Genomic DNA, 25336 nt, shown 5'->3' with positions numbered 1-25336 from the left:
CAAGATTGACATATTTCCAAACTTTTGAACAGTTATTCCAAAAACACAAAGTTTATGTGGGGTTACCTGGCAGCCAGGAAGAGAACACAGCTAACGGCAAGGTAGGCTAACAGCATGAAGAGCCACACAGCAGGAGAGAAAGGATCCAGGAAGGAAAAGTAGCCCGGCTTCCTCCCCTGTTAGGAAAGAAAAATTAGCATTTCGGCCCACTCACTGTAAGCAGATGTTGGTATTGGTGTAGCCAAGGCTTTATATTTTATCTCAAAATCAATGAGGTCTGTACCCTTGAGGCTTAATTTTATTATAAATAAAACTATCTATTTATTGCCCTAGAGGCGTCTAGTCCACACAACATTAACAAATATTTTATTGCCTCTGCACATAGTAGAGGGACATTTTAGAGTTACTATTTTATTTGTTTATTTAATGTGCAAGTTAGATCTCTGAAGTGATTTGTGATTAATCCTAGATTAATTAGGCAGTATGTGACTGCACTCATGATTGGAATAGCATTCAATGTTCAGTCAGTAAATACATGTCTACATGTCCACTGCCTCACAGTATAAGACTTTGGTTTTGTGTGGTGGTACCTTGTTCTGCTCCTGTGTCACTGTTGTAAAACTACTACTAGCAACATGGTGAACTCTAGTTTGAGCAGTAAGATTAGCATCTACCTAGCATATTAATAATTATACTACGTAAAGTTACAGTAGTTATTTTTCAGGCCGGAAGGGGCACACTAGGGGGCAGTCTCACCTCAAAGAATGGGTCAGATATAAGGGAAAAAAGAAAAAAAGAAAGAGAGTGTATGTTCACAAGCATCAGATACAAAAGAAGATCTCATGGTCTTAGTGGATTGGATGTTTAAATGTGTTTAAGTGTGTGGGTATCTGTACAAAATAATAAAGGTGAGAAAAATTATAATTATTGTTTATTATATATATAGATTTTTTTTAATGCCCAAACCCCAAGGCATGGTGCTATTAAAATAACACAAGGCCTTACTGTCAGAGCAGAGAAATATCTAGACAGTAGTCTAGAATGTCTGTCCTGCTGGAGGCTCTACTGCGAGGCTTAAAATAATCTACCAAAAGAACCCTGAATTCTTTCGAGGTGTCTCAAACTTTAGCATTGACAGAGACTAGTATTTCTTAATTAATTAATAATAAAGAAAGGAAATTCAGTGAACAGAAGTACTGAATGTACTGAGGCTGACAGACTGCTGACTAATAAGAACTTAGTATGTTTAGTTAGCCAAAAACTACAGGGATGAACCCCAGGCATCCTAGAGGCAGCTGACTGGGCAGAGTAATTAAACGATCAATTCACTGGACACTGTGGGCTCTGTAATGCTTTGAATTCTATTCACCATCATAACACTGTATTCGTAGGGGGATTTATTTCATCAAAAGCTGATAAGCTAGCCATATTTGTAAATGTGAATTCTACTGGGAACCAAAAGTGTTAACTAAAGCACAGAACCAAAGACTAAAGACAAGTAAGGTTATGTACACACTGTACTGAAGGTGAATCACAAGTGCATCATGCAATGGAACATTGATCTAAAACAGGCAATGGCCCCATCAGAATGGTTTTAGATTGACCTCATCAAAGTTAAGGCCTAAATACCACTGAGCTCCTGTGGTAAGACCAGGAATAAACATTTAATTTGTAAAAACAAAATGTCCCAGTTCTGCAGGGACTCCATGGTGTTAGAAGTGATCGATCAATAACTTCAAAAAAGCTGTCTTCACTACTACTAAATGCGACCTAAGCTGTTTCTGAGAAAACAGAAGCAACTGCTTTCAAGCATGAGTTCACTGGAACTTGTGTAGCTTTAATAAATAATCAAGCTGAAAATTAGTGTTATATGCTCACTTAGATTCAGGTTCCAATAACACTCTGTGTCAGATAAGCAAAAATGTAGCACACTGTGGCATTCTGCTGACATTGGTCTTGGTTTCATGTTTGTGTAATGTGTTTGTGACTATGCAGCATCAAACGAGGGCTTCTAATTTAGTCAGTTTTTAAGGTTTTGGTTGTATGTTTAGTTTTGAATCAAATGTTCAATGCTTAATTGAGGATAGTGAGGATAGTAGTTTTGAGTGTGAGTCAGAATTGTTTTAGGGTTAAAAATATGAATGCACTGATACTGACTGATCCTGCTCATAGTGAAGATCCACTGTACATCTTGAGGCATTTACCAGTACTAATACAGTTGCCAGAAAGAGTGAAACTTTGGAATGACTTACATTTCTGCATTAATTACTAATAAAATCTAGTCTGATTGTTTTCTAAAATGTAACTTAACTAATAAACAAAAAACAATTGTACTGTTCATGTTTAGAATTGAACACATTGAGCCAAACATCCACAGGGCAGGTTAGAAAGTATAATTCTGGAATGCCTTGTGTGCACATCTCTCTTTATGTTGTACCACAGCACCTTGATAGGGTTAAGGTCAGGACATTTGAACTATTCTTTAGTAAATTTACTTATGTGCTTTGGGTCATTGTCTTGGTACATCACCCAACATCTCTTCAACTTGAGGTTATAGACTGCTGTCCACTCTCCTGCACAATGTTTTGATAGATCTTTCAGTGCATTGCTCCCTCAATGATCACAAGCATCCAGCAAAGCAATTAACAGTTGCTCTTCTAAAAAGTCAAGAACAGATCTGTTAGTCCCCAGGCTTTGTGTGCTTTTTTCATTAGTGAATAAAGCCGTTGTGAAACCCCCACTTCCAATATCATATCCTTAATCGAAACACCTTTTACCAGTTAGTTCTTGAGGAAGTCATTAACACAGAGGTTCACTTACTTAATCTAGCCTGCACTGTGAATGTTTACTCATTGTGCTTAACAAAAGACATGAACAGTACAACTGTGTGCTATTAGTTTAGTTAGATTGTGTTTGTTTATAACTTTGACTTAGATAACTGTAAATCAATTATTTAATATACACTGGTTATAGCTTACATTTTAATTTATATTTGATACACTCCATTTAAACATTCAAAATGCACAGAGAACAAATACAACAACAAACATTTTATGTAAACAGATTCAGCACATGCTCCTACACAAAACCATTTATAGTGGTAGATGACTATACTGCAAGAAAATGTCACTACATGTGTGGCCCAAAATAAGCAGGTCAATTATTAGTTGTAATTATCAGCAAAGTATATTTTGGTTGTCAATATATAGTGCACAAGCCTTGCTTAAAAAAAAGTGTGCTGATGGAGCACAGTGGCATAAAGCAGGGACGGGTGGTGGGCATATGGACTCGCTGACTGAGCACTTTGACTGAGAGCCTCAGCAGTGTGTGTATGCAACCAGGATATGTTAATAGTACATATATTAGTGTTGGTGGGTTATGGCATGATTCACAAGGTAGATTGTCAGTAATCTGCATTGTTACTGTGAGTAGCAGTGGGTGTACTATAGGTTATACTGGCTACAAGTACTGGCAAGCAACCAGCACACAAGGCAGCTTTGTGCTTAAAATCTGATTAAAGTCTGCTTACTGTTTACAGCACGTCTAGTAAATGGTAATGTAAAAAGAAGATTTAGTTACGTCTGAGGTAAAGATGTGCCAGATACTGCATTAAGTATACAAAGTACACTGTCTTATGGACTTTGTACACTATCTGATCTACCTCTGAACAAAACAACTAAACTCAGTGAAAAAGATCCAGACTGACCATGGAAGGATTGCACAAATTTCTCTTTTCCCTTATTGTCATTTCAGCTCGGTTCTCTTAGTGAGTGTTTTAAGCATATTACACTAAGAACCTTTTTACGTAAGTTTCCAGAGTTTATTGCTAGGTTGTCTACATGTTGTTCACATGTGGGTTATCATTCATAGTGGATTATATGGGACATGTTGTTACTTGTCTTTAACAGGTAAAAGGCCATAATGACCAGCTATAATTGGTTACTAGAGTGGCAAAGGAAATTACTGACAGTGTGTGTGTGGGAGAGGGAGAGAGAGAGAGAAAGAGAGAGAGAGAGAGAGATCGGGGTTGTGCTATTTAGTTGTGAAGGTACCTTGCTTGTATCCCATTATGCACCTTAAATTTGCACTACCAGAGAGACATAGATGATGTAGATTCAATCTAATTCTGCAGCCTAATACTGGCTTACCAGAAGGGCTTTGTCTGTGGAAATTCATATTCATACACCACATCTTCCTGACAATACACCAAACAATCTGGGATATCTTTCGATCTATGCTAAAGGGACTAGGGTGTGAAATGGAGCTTTGTAAATTTTGCTGTGAAAGCTTGGCACCAAAGCAAGCCCCCTCCCCCTTAAAGGCAAGAATGCTAACTGTAGCACTTTCTGAACATTGCAAAGTCAGTCTGTGTAATGCAGTTACACTTCCACCCCAGGAGCAATCATGGAGTGAGTACACAGAGCTCTGGCAAACGGGCTTTTAAATACAGCTTTAGTGCTGAAACCCCTACTGACTTTAGCTAGAGTCAGTGAGGTCGTTCTGCGGTCACTCTCTGGGGGTAAAAAAAGACCTCATGTTGACATACTTTTAAAACCTACACTGTACAGAACTACTCATCCAAGATCGGTACTAGACCCCACTAATACACGTATAGCCGAATACAATCACACTGTCACAGCAATGTTTCAACATGTAGTATAAAGCCTTTCCAGAAGAGTATAAGTTGCTACTATAACAAACAGCAAATCCCCATTAATATGGAATGAAACTCATGAACAGTAACATAAGCTTGATCTCAGGAGAAATGTTGGATGAGCACAGTAACTGAACTGAACTACTGAGAGGAAGTAACTGAACCCTTCACAATTTTAACCTGAAATGTGGTCAGATCCAAACTTCTAAACTAGATAAAGTGAAGAATAAAAATTTATTCTACATATTAGTTTCACTATTCAAGTCTGGTTTCATCACATAGAAAATGGAAGATTTATGCTTTGCACAAAGGAGACTCTTGAAGACTACAGAAAAAAGGTTCATTGGAGCTCAACAGGCTGTAAAAGATGCAAAACCATTTCTACAGAGTTTGGCCTTCGCCAATCCAATGTGAGACAGATGATATACAAATGTAAGAAATTCAGCATCACTGTTACTCCCCCAAAAAGAGGTTGTCCAGCAAACATCGCTTAAAAAATGTGGTGAATAATATTATGGGAAGTCACAAAGAACTCCAGAATAACATTTATGGTGTTCAGAAAAAGAAGACATGGCCACCTGATAAACATATTCTGGATAAAACAGAAGTCAGATGAAACATTTTGGTTTAAATGAAAAGTGTTGCATCTGACAAAAAACAGACACCAGCTCTAATATAACCTCATCCAAACCTTCAAGCATGGGGTGGCGGTATCATGGTTTGTTTCTTGTTTGCTGTCTTGGGCAGCCTGCCATTATTAAGGGACCTATGATTTCTGGACTGAACCAGCAAATTCCACAAAAGAATGTCCTCCGGAAATGTTTTAAAATATATTTCAGGACATTGCTTTGAGGATGTGATTGATTTCAGCTACAAGAGTTTAAGTGGATCAGTCTAGTACTAATCTTGGATAGGTAGTTCTGATAGCTTATCCAGAAGTATTAGACTGAGCCCCAACACTCTAGAGAACAAAGTTCCATTGTTCCAGAGCTCAACTTTTGGGGACTTTTTGGCATAATTCATTGCACATGGTAACTCTTTTGTGTAGATTAGGTATATGTATATGCACCATTGCACACCTGTGTCAGCAAATGAATTCATTAACTGGAATAGGTTATTATAAGTATGTGTACAGGCTTTGTGATATAGATAAACATTACATCTAAGTATTGATTTATTGCCAGCTCACTCATCAACCTGTTAAGGTTTATCAGCCTATTATAGAGTGAAACCTTGCCTATGGTAGCCACAAACAAATACATACAGTATAGAAAACATCACAACATACACACACAAAAACACACTGGTCTCTTACTATGTGGACGCGGTAGAGAATGCTGATACCCAGAGTCATGAAGGGTTTAGAAAAGTCTATGACCTTCTCTCTCTCTGAGGTGATGGTAAAACCTGCTACAGCCAGATCAGCTTTCTGAGAGTGAGAGACAGAGAGAGAGGGGAACAAATGAGAACAAAAGACAGATATTTTTATTTAAAATACTAATCATAAGAAATGTATATGATCAAAAGTGAATCACTTAATCAGATTAAAGACAGAAAAGCTATAATTTGTGGTATGATTATAAAAACATTTGTAAAATGTTAGTACATTAATTCTACACTAATTATTATCAAGATATACGATATTTCTTAAGAAAACCTGAACACTGAGTCCTCAAAAGAAATAGTTCAAGCTGCTACTAACCCACACTAATGACCATAAAAGAAAGACTTTTACTTTAGCTCAGTTCTCTCTCAGTTAATTACTAGAATCATTTTAAGTTCTGGATTCTCTTCTGTCATAAACATTCATAGAACAGTGTGTCAGGCATCAGGCAGTGTATCCATTTTGAGTAATATCTTCTGGTGAATGAGCTTTTAGAGGCATTAAATGGCTCATCAAAGACATTTGGGTCTGGACTCTCAAAACACCAAGCGCCATCATAGCCCACTAGGACCATCATATTTTCTGAACCTGGGTAATAACTTGACGTTCCAGCAATTCTCAAGACAATGACATCATCTGTCATATTTGTTGCTGTGGAACAAAGTGCTGCGAACCAGGAAACAAAGTGACATGAACAGACAGACCACCCTTGCTGTAAACCACTCCCTTAGGGACCTGCAGATAAATCCAATACTACTGTTAAATAGTTGCCTAATAGCAGTAAAAAAGAGAGCTAATATTTTATTAACAAAGCCCCATGCAGAAGAAGTGAATTACATAACATTTAATTCAATTAAAACATTAAATGATTTAAAATAACCAAAATGTAAAATAAAGAATCAAGAATTAGTGTTCATATATGCAAACAAACAACAATAGAAAACATCTGGTACTTGTTTACATTAGTCTGAGAGCAAAGGCGTACCATGTGTTGTTCCCTCACTCACATTGGCTATGTGAATACTGGAATGCTGTTCATCACTGGTAAACAGCTGCCACACCCTTATTCTCTTTGCTTAGATTTTGCTAACTTATTGGGAAGGGCACTAGCTGTGTGCCCCACTCTGAATGACCAAATCAAATCAGAATGATTTAATTATTGGGGTATTTTGAATCTGGAGTTCTCCTTTAAGTTTGCATTAATAAAAGTTAATGAACCCATGCTGCCTGTATAGATGATATATTGCACAGCACTAGCTTAGGGTCTGGAGAAAGGGCATAATTCATATGAATTGGTACAGCCGATGGTTTTATTTTGGGCTGCTTATGCTATGTCCCCAGGACCAGTATCAATCCATCGACCTTGATTCCAAGAGGCACTTAAGGACAGAGTTAGGAATTCAGTGGTATTATCTTTGACACACAAGAGAGGAACAGAATAAAAGGTGGGCAAATGGACAGATGCTTTAGATAGATATATAGAACTGGTGGTGTGTATGTACAGAAGGATATCAGAAGGACTAAAGAAAATTCTTTTGGGATTTAGAGCCAAGAGCCCAGAGACAAGATTTTCAACTAAGAATGGAGGGAATGACGATGGTACGAGGTGGGGGGAGCAGGATATGAAGGTGGAATATTGTATGAGAGTCCTTGAGGGCAACATAGAAAGAGGATATTTATTGCAAAGCGAAAGAGGGGGGGGGGGTGTCTTCTGAAGGAATCGCAGAAGGAACACAGCCTTAGGAGAAAGGAACGAATGAGAAGAAAAGGTCAGAAGACTTCCTGAAGTAGGAAAACATTGAGGGTGGGGGAGGGATAGTTTTTAGAGCCTGACATGTTTGTCTACACCTAATGGGATCTGAATATTTACAACAGGGTTGGTTGGGTTTGGAAATAATTCCTCAAATATTTGTCAGGCTTGGGTCAGGTTCAAACTGGGTCACATTTGGGTGCATTACAGCCTATCGCCAATTTTCCTTCCTACTTTCTTTTTTTACCTTTTAAAAACAATTTTTAATATAGAGTCACCTGTGTTGTTGTGTTAATGACACCAGGATGAAACAGATAAATAGATTTTTTACACAATGACAGCAGCAAATGATATTGCACAGGATAGTGATAGCGTGAGGTAGTTTCATTCTTATTGATTATTTCTGTGAGTAGCAGCATTATTTACAGTCCGAAGTACATAATGAAAGTGAAAGTAGGACATTACTGAATATAGCACAGTGCCTTTCATAAGATGTGTTATATGAAACTAGAAAAGGCTACAAAAGCATTGATAAAGACCTAGATGTGCATCAATCTGAGGTAAGAGAAACTGTCTACAAATGAAAAAATTCAGGACTGTTACTACTCTAGGGGTGGGCATCCTGTTAAGATCACTCCAATATCACATCAAGCAATCCTGTAAGAGGTGAAAAAGAACCCAAGGGTAACACATACAGAAGACAAAAAGTGCATTCTTTTGTTCATGTGTCCACTTTTAAAATTGCTGTGGCATGACCTGAAGAGCACTGTGCATGGAAGGCATTCCAGAAAAAACTAATTTACAGGGAGAAATGGTCCAAAATGCCAACATTGTGCAAACTGTATTAGCAGCAAAAGGAAATGCTTTAATGGAGGTGATTGCTGCTTTAATGTTGTTTATTTTAATGGGCTGACTTACTTTTTCAAGCCTGCACTGTGGATATTTACTCAACGGTCTAAATAAAATAAAATAATCATTGTGTAATTAGTGTAGTTTAGTTTGATTGTGTACAGGTACTTTCATTGAGAACATAGTGATATTTAATCACAGAAAACATTCCAAGTGGCATAATAACACTTTTACATATAAGAAAAAGGAGGCTACTGCTCTTTAGAGTAATAATAAATCAGAGAGTGAATGTCACTACTCTCTATGTTATGAAATCAAGCCATTTATATTCAGTCACATGCTGCATTACTTCATATTTGACATTTAGTGCACTATTTTGGGTGCAGTGGGCATAGTTCTATGTCGTGTACATGTTGTGCACTTTGTACAGAACAACGATTTGATTGGTTGCCCTGTGTTTTGTCTCATTCTCAACAGTCCAAAACAAATGAAAAACTATAAATACTTCATAATACACAACAAAAGTATTTAAAACCCTCACAAATACATTAGACTATTTGTTTTTCCAATATATGAGCGCTTTAAAGAGAGGCAACTAGTGAATGAAATGGAGAGAGTCTAAGTTCGAAGAGAAAAAAGAGATTGGCTGGAAAGAGCTATGTAATCCTTCAAAGACAGATATAGCAAGATGAGAGCCGCGGTGGGAAATGAAAAAGTGTGGGAGGGATTGTTGAGGTGAAGTAGATTGAGGAAGAGTGCTCAAACAGGGATGGGGAAGGTGTGCTTCTAAGACAAAAAGCAGAAATAGGGAAAGAGGGATGCGGTCTAAGGGCTCTCGAGAAAACGAAGGAAGGAGTGATATTTCTTTAAAGGCAGGTGTAGAGGGATAGACTGAGAAAAAGTCCTTGAGGAAGGAGAGAGGGAGCTGTGGGTGGATAAAATGATGAAGTAGAGGGAAGACAAAGAGATCAGTGGAGGTTCATCCTAAAAGGAGTGCACCCCAGACACCTTTCAGGCTGCGTAATTACTCCTTAATTGATTAACGAGTCTAGCCTCATTAAACATTTTCACAGTTTCTGCTCTACTGTCTGGAGGAGGGATGGAGTATGTTACCAGTGTGTGTCTAAGATGAAACATGTGAAATTGTGTGCATACAGAGTTTACACACTGATCACATTAACATGTGCCAGCCTCACAGTGGCTCTAGCAGCTGTAATTGAAACACACCACAGTATAATTACCAATGGAGACACATGATTAGTGTGTGTGCGTTTCTATGCCAACATGGCCCAACAGAGACCTACTCACACCATGGGTAATATAAGGTCATTACCATCATCATTACCAAAGTCATTATGTTTAGCATTAGCAGTAATAGTGGAGCTGCTGAAACAATATCTGTAATCTCAGAGCTTTAAGCTTTAATGGAAACATCAGTTGTAGCTGTAGCCATTTTGAAAGCATGGAGCTTGGGTCAACTGCCACAGAGAGATCTAATGCAGTTGTGGATAAGCAGTAAATAAAAATGGAAATGAAGTACTCAAATAGATAACCTTCATTTCAGGCTTGTACCTTAAACATTTGAATTCGCTAATTAAAAGGGTGGCCCCTGAACCTATGCACATATTCTATGCACATACTTTATGTGTCTACTGGTTTTAATTATTTAAATAATAAATATTTACCATTATTATATTCAATATGAATATGGGCTGTGAGAGTGTATTCGGCAATGACATTACCATGGCAACATAAACAACCCCTCTGGCAGTAGTGGTGCAGGTGTTGTAAAAAAAAAACAATAAAATTATCATCTAAAAAGTATCTAAAAAGCTAGGCTAGTTAACACTTTCACAAGTGAGTCCTGGCTCTCTGTGACGGTCTGCCCAGGGTAAGTTCTTTTGGCACCAGTGCAGCTTGCAGTTTTAGATTGTGACCATTACTCAGCAACTCAACTCTGTACGTTATCTGTAGAACAGTATGAGGAAGCAAGAACTGTGCAGATAAGATCATTTCATGAATCTGGTAGTATTTTATTACTATTTGTTACTTTTATTAGTATTTTATTACTATTGTCTTTGAATTTGCCTTTGATTAATGTATTTACTGGATCTGACTGATAGACTGATAGAATTGTTTAAAAGATCATTTGGTAGAAATAAAGAACACAAACAGCATGAAGCTGATATGCCACCTTAAATAGCACTGTAGTGTAACATTCAGTCTTCTGTAAATTCTGCACCATTTAAGGTTAAACTTTTTTGAAAATTCAAATAAGAAGCTGAAGAGTACCATGAGTCACCATTTGTTCCTCTGCTGTATTTGAGAACAAGTGCTGTGCTGTTGCTAAGAGTAAACATTAATATCTAAACTCATAAGTGTGAACGGTTTGCTAGGTTTTGCCCGCCCTCTTCAGTCAACAAATGAACACCTGCACTGTTACTATGGAAACCATTATGAGTCTACACACAAATGCTACTACAGCCTGACCATACAGTCTGATTTAATCACTTGTAACTAATTTAGTCAAGTTATCAGATTCAAAAACAAATCTGATATGCCCTGCACTGTGAATGAAGCCTTATTTATTTTTCACATTCCATCTTGATCCAAAATTGATTAATTTAATGTGTCACCCATCTGTATCTGTGTGCATGTGGGTGCTATTTTCTATGGTGTCAAAGCATGTTCTTAGCTCTCATTGACATTCTTACCCTGTTGATTAGCTCCCCCACCATGCCTGTCCAGGACCCATTGGGCTCCGGTGCTCCGTACAATCCGTCATCCACCAGCTTAATCCGGAAAGAGAACTTCAAAATGTCTGCCAGTTCCCGCAGCATATCTACGCAGAAACCCTCATACTGGTCATTCCCCTCAAAGTCCTGGTACCTGTCTTTACGCATCACATATGGGTTCTCCTATAAAGCAGCATAATAGCCATGTTAGCCCAAGTCATAAACTTAAAATCCAAAGCCATTTTAACCATCAGTAGGCAATAAAACGACAGTGAAGACTGTCATAGAATAGTGATTGCTTTATCCAAACTGAAAGAAAGTTGCTTTCAAGCTGAAATCCACCCAACAGCATGTATGTATGGGCTTGGAGGGTAATACGGGGCATTTGGAGAATAGCCTAATTGTTCCTGTTTTATTGCTCCTCTGTAGGTTCAGTGGGAAAAAAAACCTTATGCAAATTATTCATTAAAGCAATTCAAGTTCAGCAGGGAATTCATCTTCTCAATAAGATTTAGGCATTAGAAAAGATTAGAAGATAATTAGTCTTTTGAGTACATGAAGTCCTGGAACTGGGATGGCTTATTTAATAATGAACATTGTAATGCATTGTTAAATATATCAATAGTGATGCACTGTCAATACAGTTGGTATGAGTTGGTAGGTATTAGATGCACTTATCTCGTATCTAACGTTACATTCATACCAGATAACACATATCAGTGACACCAAGGTGGTACATTTTCATTATTGATACCTTGATATCTTCATTATTAAACATCAATAACAAAACATTCATATAGAATAGAACAGTCATTTTTTCTATATGTTTAACATATATTCTGCATTTAGCTTGGCCAACCAGGACATTATTGACATTGACATTATTGACCTAATTTATCTGACAACACTATTGCAATAGTAATCAGTTGTTGGACAAAATGTTTAATTATATATATATATATATATATATATATATATATATATATATATATATATATATAACATAATAGAATATATATAAAACATGATTTACAAAACATTTATCTATGAAGTGTGCCTAAATGTACAGGATTAACAGTTATCTAATAAACTGGAAACACAATGTCGAATTAGCTTTGCAATAATAAACAAAACATTTTACTGATGCATCCGAAGGGAACTTAAAATGTCACATCTGCATGATCATTACACATAACTTACCAATATGGTGGTCACAATAAGTGTCTTGTTGGCCAATGTATGTGACATGTTAATGTCTAGGGAGGTGGAATTCATTGCCAGTGTGTTGTTTGAGTACCAGATGCCAATCTACAAAGATAGAGGTCGAAGAGAAGACATAAGCTGTGCTGCACACATGCTGCTAAAACAGCAGCTACTGCAGAAACTTTGGCCACACAAATGTAAATTCCGTAAATATTATAAATCTAGATCAAATGCAAGAAATATTACAATAAATAATGTTTCCTTTAAAATGTATTTAATCTGGGATTGGAAAAATGGAAAAAACAGACAGGTTGATTTATTTGTTGCAACATTACCCTTTGCCTCTCCATAACATCTGGCCTTATTATCTTATCTTATGAGTTATCTGCTATTGGGATTGAAGGTGTGTATATAAATGTTTGACCTCTTTGTGCCCTCCTTTGAATTTCTCCAGAATGCGGAGGGTGTAGTTTGTCCTCTGGCCTTTGCTGTTAAATTCCACTCGCCCTGTCAAGCCATCATACTCCACCTCAAAAAAATTAAATAAATAAAAAGGAAATATAAAATCAAGCATGTGAGCAGGAGAGAAAAACACAGATTAAGAGCTGAGAAAAAGCATAATAAATAAATAAATAAATAAATAAATAAATAAAGGGCTTTATCAGTTTTAGCCCCTTCCATACACCCAAAAGACAGCAAATATAAATATTACATATATAAAATAATAAAAAATAATTAATAATTTAATTAATCACGAGAGCCATAAAAAATGCACGCCTTTGCTACTCTTCCACAATCATCTCTTATACTTTACAGATTTATTGCAAGGTCTGCAATCGCAAAAAAATATTTATTTAAAGCTTAGTAAAGAAAGGTAATATTGGTATCTGTCATTCATTACATTTGAAATGCAGCAGGTTAGGTGATTTAATGTTAACTTTGCTTTAATGTCAATTTGCCCTTTTTTGACATACTCCTTTCCCATTGGCCATGTGTTAATTTGTATATAAAAAAATGTTCTACTAAAAAACAACCTGTCAAACAGGATTTGTTCGAAGGATTTTAATGAATGCCAGGGGCACACTTACAGTTTAGTTCCTGAGGAGTTGAGTTTGTACTAACAATAATGGGGTTCTGCAGTGGGCCGAAAGCAACATAATGAATAATCCATTTACATTACATGAGATGAAAAAGAAGTTTTAGCATGGCTTGGAAATAAGCTCTCTCATTCAGGGAAAATGGAACATGTCCCGACTACAGATCAGTCAGTCATTCTGCTGTAGCGAATTGAATAATCCCAAAGGTATGACAAGGTATGATTTACTGCTGTCTGTCAAACCCTTTTCCTACATTTATGCTGAACAAATTACATTCACATCACTGAGTTGCACAGGAAAATTATGTGTGATCCAGATGCCCTTTAAGAATCTTTAAACTTGACCTAAAACTATAAAACTATAAAATTAATAACTTCTCCTTCAACCGTGTGACTAATGCTCATGGTAGTTTCCCAACCAGCACCAGACATCATATAGATGTTGTTTTTTTTGGCAAATCTAGTCAGCCCGTCATTTCAACTTTCAATCAAATTCTAGATGTCTTTTCAGTGACCTGAAAAAGATACCTTCTCTCTTTTCAACTAGATATTAACAGCTTTTTCATTCTTTGTCATTTTTCAATGGGTTTTTGCTGGGTGAGTTATTTTTTCAGTTGTTTTAAAAAACAAAGGTCAATGATGACTCATGGTTTCTATTTTAAAAGGAGGCTTGGTCAAAAATATTGCTGTAATAATAAAGTCACATATTGCAAAAAAAACCCCAAAACTGTATAGTAGTAAAAATGGCAACATTATATTAGTGGTGTTATTATTAGTGGTTAATCTCAGATCTCTCAAACACCCCAATAAGTGTGCCTATCTCTACAGTTACAAAGTAGTACATATGGTGAATGCTACACTTGAAACACAGGTAACGGAGGAGGTGAGATTAAAGCACAGAAAATCGAAGGAGTCACAGTCACACACTCCGTTTCAGATGGGTCACTGTAGCATGGTAAATGGGTGACAGAGTGTGGATGTGAGGCTCAAACTAAATTAAAGTGAAAGAGGAAAGAGTGAGAGAGAGAAAGGGCGAGAGATTGTTTCGGGTGGAGCTACGCACACAAAAGAATGGGGGCGAAACGCCCAGGCCGAGCGACAGTGACAAACCGAGAATGACGGAGGAGAGGAGGTGTGGAGATGCTGCCAAAAGGAGTGCTGGAGTGATGGAGTGATGCACAAAGACAGAACGGAACAAACTGCAAAACAGATGGGAAGAGACAGAGAGTGGCAGACTCCGATAAACAAGCAGAAATGACTGGTGGAAGGACTAGACTAAACAAGTCTAGCACTGTCTGGCACCCAGAGGAAAAAAAAAACACTCTAGTACTGCACAACAGAAACAGGTGTAAATTAATACACAGTTTACACACTTGACTAATGTGCCAACTATTTCTAAAAAGAAAAAGAAAAAGACACCCAGACTATGGCCTAATTATATGAGCACATCAACTTGTTAAGATAGCAATTAGGGATGCAATGATTAACTGGGTTAGGGTTCGATTATACCATGGTTTGGACATCACAGTTTGGTACGACAGGGAAAAACTGTGTTCCATCTACTACCGTATAGTACCGCTAAGGTAGATGGTGGTGATTTTGTTTATTGCTCTGGTGATCCTGGTAATACTAAATATCTGCAGTAGTAGACAGAACTGCGACCACAAGTCTGTGTTTCATTCCAGCAATTTCCCAAATTGGCAAAAAAAATAAAAGAATTGACGCAGAAGAACAGCAGCCAACATAACAACAGCCACTACAGCCATCACCACAGAGACAAAACAGTAAGCAACCATAGCTCAGCTGCCACAAAATGGCCACTGCTAGGGTAGCCATGGAGACACATACCATGCGCAGGTAGTTCATCAGGCTGGTGCCATGTTGCCAGATGAGCGAAGAGGTGCAGCTGAGAGGCTTCACTCCGATCTCCTGACTCCTGTTCAGCTCCCGCACCGCTCCAACCACCACGTGCACCGCGTCAAACATCAGGGCAGACGACAACTGGTGGGAAGGGGTGAGAGATAAAAACACAAATGAAAGGAAGAAGCACACAAGGAAAGTGAGAATTCCTGAAACAGCAGATTACAGTGTGTTATTATGTTTCTAAGTTAAGTTATTATAGGTTAGACACTGGGTCTTTACACAAAAAGGCATAAAAGTGGTCCTTCTTCACAAATCATGGGTTCTGTTTGGGATCCGAAGATGGTCGAGTTTGAGTACAGAGGCCTCGTGGTGAGCACATGAATCCTGCCTTTGCTGTGGAGCGAGACACAGCAAAGTTGGTCAGTGACACTGACAGCTTAGCAACATGTGCAGTACATCCTGCAGCCACATTGCTTCTCTAGGCCGGGCTTCCAAGTGGCATTTTTTCAGCAGGATAATGCTCACCCACACACAGCAAGGGTTTCCCAGGAATGTCTCTGTCAGATTGCAGATCTACAGGCTCAGCTGAAACATCTGTGGGAAAATGCACAGCAGGATGCCATATGGAACCTGTATGCCTCCATGCTCAACCGTATCTCATCTGGTATCCAGGCTATAGGTGACTCAACAGGATACTAGAGCCTCCTTTTACTTTTTTGTCATTTATTGGTCCCAAACTGTACACATTGACTCAAACATTGATACACATTGACTTTTTTAGACTTGATTTAACATATACCAGACTTACGCAGCCGCAAACCTCCAAAAAAAAAAAAAAAAAAAAAAAAACAAAGAAAAAAACAAAACCCAAAACATTTTAGATGAGCAAACTAAATGGGTTGACACCACTGAATTCAGAGGCAAGACAAATTCAGTGAAGCCATTGGAATTACATGTATTTCTACACTGATTACTAACAACTCATTAGTCTACTCATTAGTCATAATTCTAGACAAACACACCCAAACTAATCTAATAACACACAAACAAGTCTTTTATTGAGCACATTCAGTTGCTATAAGAGTACATTCAAAAAATTTGTGGGCAGAGTACGTCTTTGTCAACTAGACCTACAGGAAGGCACAGTCCCACAGGCGTTCTACTTTTGCTATTTATATGTATGTTCCTGGCAAAACGGGACCATATTTTATAATTGAGGGACAATGTATATAGACCTTATGTCACCATTTAAATATTCCAAGTGCAGTTCTATAAATAAATATTTCTGGTATCATCAATTAACGCTGAATGTCTCTTTTATTGTTAAATGCTGCAGTCAATTTCACATGTTTTAGAAAATGACACAACACAATAGGTTGAATCTGGCCTCTTCACTCTAATTCTATAGGTTTGAAAGGCAAAGGAGAAGCGCAGACAGTAGCACAGAAGGATTGATTGAGAGGAGAATACATTTGCTGGGCTGGATATGCAGAGAGAGAGAGAGGGTGAGAGGAAAGGCATTAGTGAACAACTGAAAATAACTCTTCACGCCTGTAAGGGCCTGCAGCAGTTGCTCTCCTCCAGACTGTCTCATAGAACAACTCAAATGCATCAACTCAACTGGCATCTACTCAGTTTTTAAGCATTATAAAAGTCTTACATACAGGTATACAACATGAAGCATCCTGTGCAAAATGTCTACTACTAAGTCTTTTTTGTTGAAATGCAAGACAAAAGTGCCAAAAAGTGGTTCTTTGGAACAATGCCATTGAAGAACCACTTCAATGCTCCCTGAAGATCTTTTCAATTAAGTGTTTTTAGTTATGTTCATTTATGAACGTACGTTTAGTTACGTTCATTTATGGTATCACTCCAACAAACCCTTTGACACCTGTCAAATGTAGCATGGGGGATTCTAATAAGCTAGCAAAATGACACTTGTTTTGGGACATGCAGAAAAAGATCCAAATACCTTCTATTCCAATAGTAAATATGTGTTGCCATGGAAAAAAAGTGCTTATGTTCACTGCATGTCCCTTGTGTACTGCAGTGTCTGCGTTTGTTTGTGCGTGTGCATGCATGTGTGAGGCTCACAGCTGGACCAGGGTATGGGCTGAGGTCACATCCTTCTCTCCAAGAAAGATTGAGGCTCCTGATGAACTCCAGGTAGAAGGGATGACTGCTGTTCAACATAGAAAATCCGACAATGTTGGACTGGTCATCTACCACATCATCCAACCTTAGCAGTGGGAAGTCCTTACAGCGGCAGAGAGGAGCAGAGGTGGACAGAAAGCAGAAACCAAGACATTTATTAGTTCCATTTCATCAAATGCAAGGACTACATTTCATGCACATTAGCATTCCACTAGTAGGCAGATCATGGCATTTCAAGGGCAAATGAGACCACAGGCATAATAAGCTTACTTCGATCAGACATGGAATATTTGTTTATTTTATCAAGACACAAAACAAATACTGTTTTTTTAAGACCAAATCAATGTCACAAAGTTGTTAATATCATCTTTAAAAATATTTTGCCACTATTCAATTCTTCTCTTTCCTTCTTTCTACATAATTTTAAATATGTTACAGAGAACAATGAAGGCACATAAGGACAAATGCACAAAACACACTGCCAGATTTAATGTGGCTTTAAAACCATACAGAGATGTGGTAACACATACGCTCAATCACAAATGAGAATTATAGACATGTTTTACCATTAGCATGATATTGTCCATAGCCACCCTTTCTGTAATTGTCATGTGCTATTAGAAAATCAGCACCACCAGGCAAATTATTGTCTATATTATTTATGTACATACAACTAATTATGTACATACACTCTTGGTAACAATATATTTAAGAGCCCCTGCATATCTGGATGCTTGTTCTTTCACTTTTTATGTTTTGCATACACCACTGTTTTTTTATTCATATTTTTACATTGTTGATTTGCTTCTCTTTGTTACAGTGGCTCTGGCAGCAGTGAATGAAGGTCATTAATAGCAATTGATAACTAACATCTTGATTGTTTTTTATTGAGAACATGTTTTAAAATACCACAGAAGTTAAAAGAGAGCAGTTCGCTGCTCAGGACACTTAATGAAAAGGTACTTTATGAATCTTTCCTAAATATATTACATTGGATGTGTTATACCCGAACATGCCAAGCTACTAACTCTTTTGCTCTGAATCTGAACCAGCTTCTAAGATGCAGACTGAAATACAAGCCATTATATTAACAACAACAAAACTGGTCACAAATGTAACAGCAAAGTTTAACCTCTAGGGTAAGCTAAGTATTGTAATAGCCTCCCGATCATTACAGAATCTGCCTTGTAGTGGTTGTGCAAAACCACTCAGCTCCCCATTGACGAATATATGACCTAAAAATATGAGCTATGAAATTTAAGCAGGAGAAATTCGCCTCAAACAAGGGCATATGGCCATGATGATGATAAACGGCACAGACCCATCATGCATTTCTGATAAGCTGACTGGACATTGGCCAGCCCCACTCTAGCTCTCTTGCAGAGGATTATGGGTAGAGAAGAAGGGTGGGGTGTCATTGGTTGAAGGGGGAAAGTAGGTGTGGTGTCTTACCATTGTGGTCAGGATGTACTTGTAGAAGGCTGATGTCATGCCCAGCTCTGATGCCTACAAAGAAAAAGAGAGAGATAGAGAGACAGACAGACAAACAGAGAAAGATGAATAAATCAAATGCAATTGGTCGGTAGTTTACAGCAGTCATTACAATAATGAATGTCATGGTAAAATTGGGCTTCTTTGAACTGTTCTTGTTCTGGAGCATAATAAATGACAACACATATCTTTAACAGTTTTTTTGTTTTTGATATCAAAACATTCACATACAGAAATATAAATATACCAGCTGAGATTAGATATTTGTGAAGCTAAAAGTTCCATATTATCTTTTGAATTGCCAGGACCAAGATCACTTAACCTCCTGTCAGTGATCATGATTGACTACAGCTGCTAGCTTGGGCCAACACAACATAAATGAACAAAGGGATAATTTGAAAGTCTTTATAGGGGTACAATGGGAAAGTCGAAGGAGCTCAATTCAGATCCCAGGAAGATATTTGTAAATTCTTACAAGTCAGGAAAGTCTTTAAACCATCCTTTAATATTGCATAACGTTTGCAGCTGACCACACTGATGGAAGTGGATGAAATAATGAAGAAGAACTATCTCAACATTCTTCAGCATAACATCAAACTATCACCTAGACGATTTCACACATTAAAGGTGACTGTGGAAATAGATAAAGCAGACTAGCATAAAACTTGTGAAATGGCCTTCCCAAAGTTCCTAACCCTATCACAAATATGTGGACTGTGTTGATTTAACTCAATTCTGCATGAAGAGCGGTCAAATATCCAACCAGATTTTTTGCTAATAGCTACCAAAAGCACATGGTCACTTGCTACAAGGACATTTATCCAAATATTTGGTTTACTGTATGCATATGTTGGACTGTTATTAATTTCAGACAATTAGCACACTTGTGATTTTAGAACAACAAACCAGTGATGTTAAATGTAATAACAATAATAACAAATGATGGGTTTTGTTGTTTAATACATAGTATAATTCCCAGTATAGTACATAAGCCCAAATGTTAACAAATACAACCAAAACTGTCACCTGGCTGTTCAAACAGCTAACCAAGTACATTCTTAATTAACATACTTTTAATACATTGCCATATGCCACATGAATTTATGCCTTAATACACAACTATAATGGTTTTCACTTGCTTCCTAAAAATCTAGGCAATTTTTATAACCTCTTATGAGAATGCTGTGTTTTTTGACAACAAAAAATGTCCTCTATTGTATAACTCAATAAAAAGGTTTGATTTGATTGCTACCATAGAAACATATAAATGCCACCAATTCCATTTCTGCTATTGCAAATTTGACATTTCAGCCAAGTAACTGTCATTTGTGGTTTTTAATAAAGACATATAAACAAGCGAGATCTTAAAGATGCCACTCAGTGAAATGAATAATAATGGAACACTAAGGATTTAATTCATCAAAAATGTCAAAGTAGTTAAAATAAATTGACTGGAACTAAAAGCAAATTGGGAAAGAAACTCATGCATGCAGGAAATCAGCTGAGGTGTATACTGTATGTAGGGTATTGAATATGTCTGCACATATCTAATAAGGGTGTATGTGTGTTCAGCATCTTAATCGTAAATGATGGATGTCTCTGAGTAACTGAGTAACTGATGAGTCAGCATGCGTGTTTACGTACCTTCTTTAGTATAAGTATAGATACTGAAGCATTGGCATCGATGATAATTGTTGCTACTTTGTCATCGCGGATTTCCTTCAGCAAGGGGGTGGGGTCCAAGCTCTCATCAAGCATCCTCACTGAGAGTGTGTCCCGGGAGATGAGGAAGTGACGCACCAGCTCCTCTAGTCTAAGCAGGCCTGAGGGATGTCAGGGTCAGTGCAATCAGTACAAATTAATTTAGTGCGGTGCCATTTTAAAGCATGTTCAATCATGAAGACACATTTATTATTATGCAATTGTTATAATCAACATATATCTTTGTGGCCTTTGGGAGAATCACTTTATTCAATAATAATAATTTAGTGCAATTGTGTAATAGGAAATATGTTTTCATGACTGATATTAGTTTAGAATTGTAACTGTGAAAAGGGAATCTTAAAAATCTTAATAGTCTTTGTCTCATTGTTATTAGTCAGTATTCCACACTCAGAAATATTCCCATTGTTTTTAAATAACTGCAACCATTTTTAAAAGATTTTTTTTATTTGTATAATTATTTATATAATTAAGGCAAAAATAAATCTCTGTAACAATACACATACTTCGCTGTTGAGAAAAGACATTTTCACAAGAAGCTTCATGTGGTCGAAAGTTTTTAGGACTTAAAGTATTTAAAGCAATTAAAAGCAAGAAAGTGATTCAAAGTTATACTCCCTCCATTGCCTAATTATGATATCCGTGCTCCAGCTCTCTCAGAAAACTCATTTTTATTCTGCTCTATGAGTTCTAATTTAAGTCATAACTACACTCATGTTTCAAATTCAATGATGTTTGGAGAAGTCTGCTCAATTAAGAAGAAAAGTATGAATCATTCATATACTGTCCCTTGGTACTACTTTAGCTCTCATTGAACCATGCAAAACCTTTATAAACCTTCATATACAGTCAATTATATAAACCATAACTTGATCTCTGCCATACTCTTGTAAATTAAAGTCAGTGACTGCTGAAGTGAAGTGACTTTGAGTGCCAATAAAGGTGATTCTGTATGTGCATAAATTTGTGGGCTAAGCCACCACAAAATCCATATGGTGACTTTATTGAATTTGGACTGAAGTCAACAAAGCAGCACTGTGAATGCACAATTACGACAACAGGAGGCCTTTGAAAGGGACTGCCCAGTCTCTTTCACGCACAAACAGTGATGTGAAAATAAACACATACATACACACATAAACAAACATTTTTACATTTTTGCACACAAAGGCGTTTATACAAGAATCAGTGTCAGTGAGGAGCATTACCAAGGATCATTGATAAGAACCGCTAGTGAGCCCTTATACTTACAGAAGTAAAATCACAAACAACCACAGGATGGTTCCAAACACACACACACACAGAGTCCTGATTAATTGAGTGGAAAACAGTAGGATCAATAGAGACAGATGCCTATGAAGCAGTAAACAGTAGCGCTTAGAACATTACCATCACACGCATCTGACCTTGTGCTGGGCCTGAGCAGTGCAGGGAAGAGCAATCTCATCAGTAAGCCATAAAAGACTGCTCACCGAAAGGATGTCAGCAACTCATGTACTGACAGGAACTACATGGCTAATTTCACAGAGTCATGCTACTTTAATGCATCATCCACTGCTGTGTTCACTAATGCCTTACACGATGGGCCTCTTTCTAATGTAACATCAATAACACACAACAAGGTTAATGACTTTAGCTCCAGCCTAAAATCCTCCATACACTTAGTTACTGCAGAGAAAATGAAGAAGAAATCTGCAAAAAAAATGATGCTGCAGTAGGATCGTCATATAACCCAAGAGGTAAGGGTGGGGAAACGCTAATGAACTAATTAGAAAACTAAAAACAACTAGTACTCTTTAAAACAAAAACACTATTCTAGTTATAAACCATTATTCTGGTTATATTTCTTCAGACACTGAATGCCTGAGGGAGTCACTTGACCAATTATGAATATTTTTTAAATAAATAACATGCTTGTGAAATAAAAATTAAAACCTGCCACTTGCCACCTTAATCCAACTCCAACATCATATTCAAAGATATTTTCTGACAGCAACATGACCAGGTCATACTGCTCCATAGAAATAGGCATGTTTCCAGATCCAGTAAAAGCAGGAAAAGCATCAAATTACCTTTGATTAAGCTGTGATGAGATCTGTGCTAAGTGCTGTATTTGACAGCATAGACCACTTTTGAATTTTAACATGAATTTAGGCTAACAACTGTCTGCAGTACTTTGTCTTATATCGATTACTACTTCTAAAAGTGACATTATATTTTATGGTGTTCCACAGGGATCTCTTCTTGGCCCACTTACTTTATTTCCACTTAATAAGAAGTCTCAACAGTGGTCTGCTTTGATAGAGCACACTGGTACAAACATCTGTAGCACAAGGAGGTTGTGATACTCCAATGTAGTGAGTCTAATCTTTGCACAGCATATTTAGAGGTTGCTCTAAAACACCAGATGCAAATAATAGCTAATTATTTATCAAATCAAATTTATTTGTATAGCAACTGTTGTTGTCACAAAGCAGCTTTAGAGAATTAGTAATCAGTAAAAAGACAAGAATCAACAAGGAAGGAAGAAAAGAGGAAGAAACCTTGGGAGTAACCAAGAATCAGGGGGGCCCATCCTCCTCTGATCAGAACTACGAATAAAGTACTGATAAAAGTCCTGTAAAATGTACAGTTCAGACCTACTCCAGGACATGCACAAGACTCCTCAAACTAGTAACCTTTAAAAAAAAACATACAGAAAAAAGCAGAGGTTGGTGTAGTAAGATGGGATAGAACAGAACGCCCGCAATTATTGTTGACCGAGTTATTGCAGGGTTAGGCAAGTAAATAGATCAAATCACCAACTAACAATTTAAGTGTATCTTTAATTATGATTTGACCTTTAATCTACACAAAAAAATCACAGTGATTGCTTCATTGTAACTCAAGAATATAAAACATGCTGAGAAAATTACTCATGAGTCATGACAATTACTCACTGACCTATGTTAGCATAATCACAAGCACTGCCTGTTTTGTGTAGAATTGATCTTGAACTTCAAGATTCTAACAGCTTTCAGTTATCCTCATATATTGCTAAGTGCTGGACAAATCATCAAGTGTAAGCTTATTAAAAACTCCTCAAGTCAGCGGCATGAAAAGTGTGAAAACAGCCGTTCATTTTCACACACGTCCTACAAACTTACTTCCTGTAATTTTAGATAGTCATAGGAGTTAGGAAAGGCTGCTCAAGACTTCCATATCCTTAAGAATTTAATGGCACATTTATCCTGTTTTTATACGCCTAACGGTTCTTCTGACCTGGCAGTAGTGTTGTTAACATTTGCATGTGAACCCTCTCTTCATTTTGTCAGCATATTCTGTTTACTTTGCTTTTGTGTTTTAGAGCATGCATGTAGTTATATGACAATTATTAGCTTTTTGTTTGAAATAATCTTTTCAAGATACTCATCTGTACTGAAAGTAAATGCTTCATTTCAGACTGAGGGCTACAAAAGTCCCAATAATAATAATAATAATAATAATAATAATCTAATCTCAAAACCATCAGATAATAAGATAATAAGACAATAAGATAATACAGAAAATTAAAATGAAAATGAACTAATGTTGCTTGAGTCATTTTAAATATACTGGGAGACACAATTTCCATCATATTACTGTCAATATCTCTCATATTGTCTGGTTTTATTATAAGTAGTTTGGACAAATAGAATTTAGGAGGTTAAGTAGTAAGCATAAATTAACATCATTATATACTGCAAATACAATTTTAAAATAGCCTGCAGTTTTAGTAAAACAAAGTGAATTATTTACTTCATATTTCACTATTATAATTAATTCTATTCATTTTAAAGTTATTAATTATTGGGTCTGCACACTATAGAACTAAAGCATAAAAAAATAGAAACAAATACAAAAACAGAATAGAAACTTTTAAACAGAAAAATATATATTAAATAAGCTTTATGCTTGATTACAATAAATACCTATCTATGCTGGTTTGTCATAAAGTTACAGTGTGATGCACCCAAATGGATCACAAATGGAACCACTGTAAAATATATTGGATAAAGGGGGACAAAAAACAATAAACAATGCCAACTGATCTAGAAGAGAACAATTGCATAAACAGCTTCACTGGAGGAAGAGCATGGTATGATTGGAACATGCCCAACAGACTCACACTCAGCCTTGGCACAGATGAGGCTAGCTGTTGGGTAGCTGAAGGAGCGGAGAATGGCACCAATGGCCAAGCTTAGGTCCTCATTGCTTGGATACAGCGTCACAGAGGCGAAGCGTAGGTACGGCAACCGGGGGGTCTCTTCAGGGCCGATCTTTATATGAGGGATCTGTGTAAAGGACACAGAGAGAAAAGGTGAAGGGGGGATGGAATGGTTTAAGAACAAATTAAAAGGAAGAAAGCGACAGAAAAAAGGAGGAGGATAAAACTTAAAAAACAAGAAGAGTCAGA

General features: G+C 37.1%; 1 protein-coding gene across 5 annotated transcripts in view; it reads right to left on the bottom strand.

Moving 5' to 3' along the window:
- LOC140551821 (glutamate receptor ionotropic, kainate 5) overlaps positions 1-25336 on the bottom strand; it is a 126004-nt gene that overhangs the window by 15291 nt on the left and 85377 nt on the right. For all 5 annotated transcript variants that reach the window (XM_072675534.1, XM_072675532.1, XM_072675535.1 and 2 more), the window contains 10 exons: positions 25049-25214; positions 20824-21002; positions 19141-19194; positions 17629-17790; positions 15520-15672; positions 13000-13104; positions 12573-12680; positions 11352-11555; positions 5970-6083; positions 67-176 (listed from right to left, as the gene is read on the bottom strand). In XM_072675534.1, coding sequence (XP_072531635.1) covers positions 67-176; positions 5970-6083; positions 11352-11555; positions 12573-12680; positions 13000-13104; positions 15520-15672; positions 17629-17790; positions 19141-19194; positions 20824-21002; positions 25049-25214 — 1355 coding nt within the window. The remainder of the gene's footprint in view (positions 1-66; positions 177-5969; positions 6084-11351; positions 11556-12572; positions 12681-12999; positions 13105-15519; positions 15673-17628; positions 17791-19140; positions 19195-20823; positions 21003-25048; positions 25215-25336) is intronic.

This window comes from Salminus brasiliensis, chromosome 3 (genome assembly GCF_030463535.1).
Source record: "Salminus brasiliensis chromosome 3, fSalBra1.hap2, whole genome shotgun sequence".
Taxonomy (NCBI): domain Eukaryota; kingdom Metazoa; phylum Chordata; class Actinopteri; order Characiformes; family Bryconidae; genus Salminus; species Salminus brasiliensis.
This window is presented reverse-complemented; position numbering and strand designations above follow the sequence as displayed.